The sequence below is a fragment of the Cyprinodon tularosa genome, unplaced genomic scaffold (genome assembly GCF_016077235.1).
Source record: "Cyprinodon tularosa strain WSP-4 unplaced genomic scaffold, ASM1607723v1 ctg369, whole genome shotgun sequence".
Taxonomy (NCBI): Eukaryota; Metazoa; Chordata; class Actinopteri; order Cyprinodontiformes; family Cyprinodontidae; genus Cyprinodon; species Cyprinodon tularosa.
In genome coordinates, this window is record NW_024039084.1 from 464,003 (window position 1) to 472,438 (window position 8,436).

General features: G+C 38.9%; 2 protein-coding genes and 1 pseudogene across 2 annotated transcripts; all 3 read left to right on the plus strand.

The window, feature by feature from the left end:
* The first annotated feature begins 132 nt into the window (after positions 1-132).
* On the plus strand, positions 133-945 carry LOC119790576 (annotated as a pseudogene).
* A 333-nt stretch (positions 946-1,278) lies between these two features.
* Positions 1,279-6,733, plus strand: LOC119790610. Its single transcript, XM_038296212.1, has 4 exons — positions 1,279-2,067; positions 4,562-4,926; positions 6,231-6,259; positions 6,383-6,733. Exons 1-4 carry the CDS (start codon positions 1,444-1,446, stop codon positions 6,700-6,702), a joined length of 1,338 nt encoding a protein of 445 aa, XP_038152140.1. The 5' UTR covers positions 1,279-1,443; the 3' UTR covers positions 6,703-6,733.
* LOC119790577 (histone H2A) lies at positions 4,495-5,144 on the plus strand. The gene has a single exon (XM_038296176.1). It carries the CDS (start codon positions 4,544-4,546, stop codon positions 4,928-4,930), a length of 387 nt encoding a protein of 128 aa, XP_038152104.1. The 5' UTR covers positions 4,495-4,543; the 3' UTR covers positions 4,931-5,144.
* Positions 6,734-8,436: the final 1,703 nt, after the last annotated feature.

Sequence of the window (8,436 nt, forward strand, 5' to 3'; positions counted from 1 at the left end):
AAATCCTGAAAACCAAAGAGGACTGAAGCAGATCGAGGGGAGGGTTTTCTCCCTTTTACAATATTTTTTATGACATACTGCCTCCATTTAATAAGGATTTTGAACCTAAAATGTAGCAGAGAAAACACAAACATGGCCATGTTGGAGGCAGCGAGCGAGCGGCATGCCCGGGTTGTTTCTTCCCGGTTCTCATGTGTGTTATAAATCCCGCCTCCTGCTCAGAGTTTCAGACGTTCAGAGGAACGTTGAGAGAGAAACATGGCAGAAGAAGCTCCAGCAGCTGCACCGGCTAAAGCCCCGGCAAAAGCCCCCAAGAAGAAGTCCGCTCCTAAGGCCAAGAAGGATGGACCCTCCTTGTCCAAACTGATCGTGGACGCCGTTGCCGAGTCCAAGGAGCGCAAAGGAGTGTCTCTGTCGGCGGTGAAGAAGGTCCTGGCTGGTAAAGGGGTGGATGTAGCTAAAGCCAACAAGCGGATCAACACGGCCGTCAGCAAGTTGGTCACGGCAGGTAAGCTGGCTCATACCAAAGGGACCGGAGCCTCTGGCTCCTTCAAGCTCGCCAAGAAGGAGTCCAAAGCCGAAAAGCCAGCCAAGAAAGTGGTGAAGAAAAAGGCTCCTGTCAAAGCAAAGAAGCCCGCCGCCAAGAAGGTCACCACCCCTAAAAAACCCGCCGCTAAGAAGGCAGCAGTCAAGAAGTCTCCGAAGAAGGCAGCAGCGGCCAAGAAAACCGTGAAAAAAGTGGTGAAGAAGAGCCCCAAAAAGGCCGCCGCCGCTAAGAAGCCAAAGGCTGCTGCTAAGAAGCCTGCAGCCAAGAAACCTGCAGCCAAAAAACCCAAAGCCAAGAAGGCCACCAAGTAGATGGTTGCTTCAAGCGGCTTTCGCTGCACCAAAGGCTCTTTTAAGAGCCACCACATCAAAACTAAAGAGCATTCCGAACATCAGTCCTCTGTTTAGATACGCATTAAGGTATTGATTTTTAAAAAACGATGGGTCTGCTTCCATTTTAACTCATAATCCTAAATTGATTAATTTAGGTCATTTTTTTTTTGCTTAATGTTTAGGTAACCTAAACATGAAGCTACGGATGGTAGTTAATATTGAAAATTAAACACTTTAATTTTCAAGACCAACATACTGCCATATGGTATGAATTAGTCATACTTCATGAGCTCAGACTTCATTTATAGTTACTGCTTTCTTGTGTGGCCTCTTAACATAATGGAATGATGCATATAAGAAAACAGTTAAGGAACTGTTATTTCATTGTTTTACTAGAAACAATAATGATGAAAATGTAAAAATCTATAATTATGTAGGGATCATATAATCTTGCTTAGGTTTAGACAACTTTTGTATACACAGTGTATACAAATCGAAATTATATTAACATTTTGTGGTAGTTTGGGGGGCAGGTGAAATATTCCTGGCAGTTTGGAGACATCAATGATATTTCTAGAATCTAGAAGTAACGGGCTCTCAAAACTTCCCTCCTTTATTTTGAAATTTACAATCCAACCAATAGCTGAGCCTGAAACGTTTTCCGCCCATCAAAATGTGAGCCAATCAGAGCTCACTTCGAGCTGCCGTTCCCTTTATAAACCCTACGTCCCCACGGCAGCTCGTGTATTTCTTCAGCTTGATAGGAGAAGAAGTAAAGAAGCCATGGCCAGAACCAAGCAGACCGCCCGTAAATCCACCGGAGGAAAGGCTCCCAGGAAGCAGCTGGCTACCAAAGCTGCCCGTAAGAGCGCCCCGGCTACCGGTGGAGTGAAGAAGCCCCACCGTTACAGGCCCGGTACCGTGGCTCTCCGAGAGATCCGCCGTTACCAGAAGTCCACTGAGCTGCTCATCCGCAAGCTGCCCTTCCAGCGTCTGGTCAGAGAGATCGCTCAGGATTTCAAGACCGACCTGCGCTTCCAGAGTTCCGCCGTCATGGCTCTGCAGGAGGCCAGCGAGGCTTACCTGGTTGGTCTGTTCGAGGACACCAACCTGTGCGCCATCCACGCCAAGAGAGTCACCATCATGCCCAAAGACATCCAGCTGGCTCGCCGTATCCGTGGAGAGAGAGCATAAAGCTCACATCGGCTTAGAAACACCCCAACGGCTCTTTTAAGAGCCACACACCATCTCTAAGAGCATTTGTTCTAAATCTTAAACACTAGTTTGACTTGAAGTTGAATACTAACTAGATCAGCTGAGCCTTTGTCGTTTTGTTGAAGCTGAATCTAGTAGGTTAAAATATTGTGATCTGCTACAACTGAGTGCATCATCCAGGTCATCAAAACTTCATTAAGGCAGATGTAAGACATTTTGAAAGCCACATAGGGTGTCCTAGTACACTATTTGAGTTATTCTAGCTAATGTATTTCCTATTTAAGTTTAAACATTCAAATATCTATTCCATTAATGTGACTGGAACATATGTTGATGTGAAAAATTAAAAATTAATGAGGACACTTGTGAGGAAGGACTAAAATATTCAGTTCAATACATTAGCCTACAATAAAAACGTTGAGTGATAAGTGAGAGGAGCTCTATGAGAAAATTAAGTGGATCAACATTATCCTAATTAACTTTCTTTTGGCTTAAAGGGGAAATTAAACGTTCAACCAAACTAACTTAATTGTTCTGTTGGAGTACCTCAAACGGTGACGTCACGGGGAACAGGAGAAACTGACTGCAAAGGAAAGAGTAAAGAGCCTCTGAAGGGAAGTAGCATTATGAACACGATGGATTCCCCTCCTATAAAATTGACAAAGTTTTATCTAAGATTAATGCCAGACTTTATATATTATTTATATTTCTTGAGATGTTACCAACCAGTAATTTCAAAAATTAAATGTCGATTCATTGTTGTGTCTGGAAAAAAAAAAAGCTATAAGTCTCGTAGAATAAAGTTATTTAACAACTTTAAGAGTGATGGTACTTTAAATGCTACCTGGCCAGGCTCCACAAGTGAGGCTGCCTCAAACCAGGTGAGTAATTCAAATCACTTGCAGGTCTACAGCTTTCTTTGAAGGGTTTGAAAGCTTTCCTTGAAATGCCACAAAAGTAAAAAATTCTCTTCCTAAAATTAAAAAAATTCTCTTGACAGAAGACACTACAAGTTAGAGGGTTACTTTTCATTTTGATCGAATTCACAAAAATTAACCTAAAAATGAACCAAAGCTGAATTTGTAACATGCAGATCTTAGTGGTGAAAGATTTATACAACCCATATGTCCTGGGATTTAGTTCTCATGTGATGTCGTGGTTTAATCTCTGGTAAATCATTTATTTTATTTGGCACTAACACTTTTCCCAGCAGGGGATATGCTTTTTGATTTTTTTTCCCCTGCACCCTGTCAATATTCATACAGAACTTATTTTTTCTTTTCGTAATTTCCAGAAGAACTTTGTCTCTAATCACTTAAACTTACAGCCTTTGAAATAATAAAACAAGAAGAGAATATAAAAAACAACAAAAAACAACCCCCTAAAAATGGATGCTTGGTTATTTTAACCTGAAGTGTTAACTAACCTACTTCCAATGCTTAGTTATTGTTTTTTGCTTCTTCAAAATAGTTTCCATTGTGGGATTATTTTAATTATATTTAAAATAAATAGACGTAGATATTCAGATGTTGGAGTGTATTTATGTAAGAAAATAATTACATATTAACATGTAAAAAGGTAGCATTTACAGTAGCATTTCTCTTGTATATTTTACGTCGTTAAAACTAATGTTTATTGTAGAAAATTGACATATGGCTTTTGAGACACAACAATGAATAGACATGTTGTTTTGGCATAACAAAATATAGGATACTACTATGGAAGAGGATTAGGGCTAAGTTAACTGATTTTTAAATTTTATTTCAGTATAACATTCTGACTTTTTTGTCACAATTCTGGCTGTTTTCTGACAGCTAACAAACATGTTAGCATCATGCCATAGCCATATCTGTTTTGGAGACTAAACTAGTTCTCTTGTTTTAATCACCTTCTGCTCTGCCATTATTGAAATAGCATCACCAGGGACCCCTCTGGTACCTAAACAATTGCCTAATTGCATAATTTTCCACTATTGTTACTGTTCCTCCCACACAACTCACATCTTTGTCAGTGAAGCTGAGTGCTCCCACATCTCTTGATTCCTGGTGCCCATCTACATTTAGAGCCACAATTCTGAGATTAAAGTCAGAATTCGGACTTTTTTCCCAAATTAAATTGAAATAAAATTTAAAAATCTGTATTTTTTTTTGTTTTCAGTGCCCTTAATCCTTTTCCGTATATTACTGTGCAGTAATTTATTGAAATTTACATCCAAAATGAAACAACTGCTACCTTTATGGTTCGGGCTTTTATTTTGTAACTCTCAGCAAATACGAAGCGGAAGTTTCCTCCCATGATCGTACACTTGACACAGACCATTTTGATTGGACGGTTGCCTTTCTGCTCAGACCTGGCCAATCACTGACCAGACAGGATCTATAAAGTATTTACGCAGGCTGCGTCATACACTTCTTTCATTTCTCGGAAAGAAACAACCTTGTCAGAAATCATGTCTGGACGTGGAAAGACCGGAGGCAAAGCCAGAGCAAAGGCCAAGACCCGCTCCTCTCGTGCTGGGCTGCAGTTCCCAGTCGGCCGTGTTCACAGGCTGTTGAGGAAGGGCAACTACGCTGAGCGCGTGGGCGCTGGAGCTCCCGTCTATCTGGCTGCAGTGCTGGAATACCTGACTGCTGAGATCCTGGAGTTGGCTGGAAACGCTGCTCGTGACAACAAGAAGACCAGGATCATCCCCCGCCATCTGCAGCTGGCTGTCCGCAACGACGAGGAGCTCAACAAACTGCTTGGCGGAGTTACCATCGCTCAGGGCGGTGTTCTTCCTAACATCCAGGCTGTGTTGCTGCCCAAGAAAACCGAGAAAGCTACCAAGACCAAGTAAAGCACCTCCACCGAACTAATAAACCCAACGGCTCTTTTAAGAGCCACCCACCCTACTTAAAGAGAAACATTCCTTTATCATTATTTTTCTGATGAAAGTAATTAATCAAACTAGGTAAATAAAAGCTCCCTGTTGGGTTCAGTTGTTGCAAATACATAATCCATATTTTGTGGTTACTTTCATTCTTGGTTTCTTCCCTCTGCCTCTTCAGAAGGTTCAGACTTCTCCAAATGTTTATTTAAAACTGGCCAGGCAATGTTTAAATAAAAGCCTTCCTTCAGAATGAATGCTTTAAATGGAGCATATAGAGCAAAGGAATTTAAACTTCTGCTCTGGTAAAAGACATGTTTGAAAAGGGGCTTAATGAAATGTTAAATATTTCTAATTCCAGTGATCTCTTTAACAAACTGACTCACATCCTCAACTCTTAATTTATCTAGATTAAGGTTGGTAACTGAGTTATCAGTTTAACAAAAGCTGCTCTGAATGGGTGCACTCTGAGTTGACTGATCTGATGAGTCACCATGACAACAGGCAAACAGGAAGTGACACTTTCAGAATACTTTTAAAATAAGCAACAGCTGCAAAAAACATAAAAAATAAAAAAAATGCATATTTGCATCATATATACTAATCCTCTGAGCTTCTATATCAATGCGTTTTTTCAGCATGTTTTTTCTCCCACATCGTTTACATTTGATCACTGCTGCACTTTAAGAGATGAAAATGTTTATTCACTGTCTGAAAAGCTGTACTAAAAGAAAACATTTTAAAGTCTAAATCTAAGCTTTTTTCAGTCTCTTTCTGTCCTGCTCTGTGCTGCTATGGGCGCAGCGGACAACAGCGTAGAGGAGGGCTGAGGCCACTAAAGAATAATAGGTTTTAATTATAGGGGAAATTTGACGTTTATCAGATTGACTGAATATGTATTTATTTCTGAAATGCATTTCTTCATAATGAAAATAAAACAAATGATGAGCAGTAACAAGCAACCTGTCTTTTGAGACAGAACCCAATACTTTTGATCTGATATAGCAGACATAAAGACTGAAGTAAAGCGCTTTCACAGAGCAGAGAGGATCTCTATCCATTTAATTAATATTTGACAAATGCAGGCAATTGTAGAAACACGTTTTCACAATGCATTTTCTCTCTCACAGCAATAATTGACTTCTAAAATAACGAACACGCAATAATAGTAGCATATATACTTTGCATTAATATTTATTTCCTAACAATATTTCATTCTTCTATTTATTTGGAATTTACTGTTTTACTGACATTGTTTCTGGCGTTACAGAATTGAAACGGAAATGGCTCCTATCCTTGGTACGTACTTACAAGCGGAAGTAGAAAATTGACGTCGAACTGCTTTCACTTACGTCCGTCAAACGTGTTTAAACGCTTGTGCTCTTACAGGCTGTAGTTATTGTTGAACTGCAGTACACAACTGATTCATCATGAGTGGACGTGGAAAGGGAGGAAAAGGACTCGGAAAAGGAGGCGCTAAGCGTCATCGCAAAGTCCTCCGTGATAACATCCAGGGCATTACCAAACCCGCTATCCGCCGTTTGGCCCGCCGTGGTGGAGTCAAGCGCATCTCCGGTCTCATCTACGAGGAGACCCGCGGTGTCCTGAAGGTTTTCTTGGAGAACGTCATCCGTGATGCCGTCACCTACACCGAGCACGCCAAGAGGAAGACAGTGACCGCCATGGATGTGGTCTATGCTCTCAAGAGGCAGGGCCGCACTCTCTACGGCTTCGGAGGTTAAATTCCTACTCGATCCCACAAAACAACGGCTCTTTTAAGAGCCACCCACATCTCCTAAGAGCCATTTCCTTAAATAACCTGTTATCAAAAATTTCCAGTCATTTAATGAAAGTTAAATAAATACATATTTTTTACAGTTCGCTTTAAAGCCGTGGGATGAGGATGCGCCGCCACCCCATGTTGAAATTCTTTAATAATGCGTTACTCTTGTCTGTTATCAAGGGGCGTCCTATCGCAGGCCATTTTGAAATGTATTGGCTCGATAGACTGAATATTGTGAATGTCTCAAATGAGAATAAATTGCTTCCTAGTAAAAATGAACATTTCAGATATATTAAACTTAAGTCCTACTTGTACAAATGATGTCACGTTTCCTATTCAGGCGTATTGGGCTTTTACCTCGAGATATCTTTAACATTCTCCCTAACTAAAATAATCATTCTTCCTATCTAAACGTGATGAATGACTAGGATCAACTCTAATTTTAGATCATGTGCCGTCCATAACAGACTGTTAGTCAAAATGACTCTTCATCTTGTAGCTATATAGAAATGCTATTCTTGACATCTAAAATATATTTCTGTTAGTACAAATATAGTTAAAGATATCAAGTACTTATTTCATGAATACTTAAATTAGAATTCCAGATATCTCAATTCTAATGATGCCTATCTAAAATTAAGTTTTAGATACTTTCAAGACAATAATGAGGCTCTGTTCTAATATAAAATAGGCAGGCTGACTAGTTACATTTCTATTATAGATAGCACTAAAACGTTCTACCTAGTCACACTTACAATACTCCTAGTCAGAATTGTATTCTAGATATCACTAATTACATTTCTATCAGTAGAAACTAAATTTTAAGTACTCTGAAATCAAATTTAATTTCAGATATCTACAAATCTTTTCTGGCAAATGTAAAATATGACAGATTACTGGATTAAAGAAAGTTCTAGTTTACTTCATGCTATCACACATAATTCCCTCCTCCATAACATGGAAAGAAATTAATTTAGCTGCAAGTCTTTAATTGTTTATTCCTCTCTTCATCAACAACAAATGATTTTGGTAGCATTTGTTTCTTATTTGCTAGAGTTTTGAAGGGGGGAACCATATATTTTAGCTGAAATAATCCGTTCCCCCTCCATAACACCGGATTAAATAAATATACCTGCAACTCTTTAACTGTGTTTATTCCTCTCTTCAACAACAAAATGTGGATTTTGGAGACATTTGATCATTATTTGCTGAAGTTATGAGAGGAAAATCAAATATTTTAGCCACCTGATATAATCTGTTCTGCCAATCACATGAAAAAAAAAAAAAAAAAAAAAATCTTGTGAATTTTATAACTGTTGTTATTTTTCTATATTATGTTTGAAACATTTATTTTATATTTTGAAATCCCAAAAAATAAAATAAAAATAAATATGACTGTTGGTTTGATGATCTTTATAAAATGTATTTTCAATTCTCAATTCAAGATGTCTGGAGGAGGATTGCTCCAGATATTTGGTTTGAACTATTTTTGCAATTTATAAATTGTTAGATAAATCTTTAAAAGAAAATACATTTCATAAAGATCATCAAAGGGGGGACAGATTATATCAGGTGGCTAAAATATACGATTTCCTTTTGATAACTCCAGCAAATAATGATGAAATGTCACCATATCCACAGGGTTTGTTGTTGATGAAGAGAGGAATAAACACATTTAGACTTACAGGTGAAT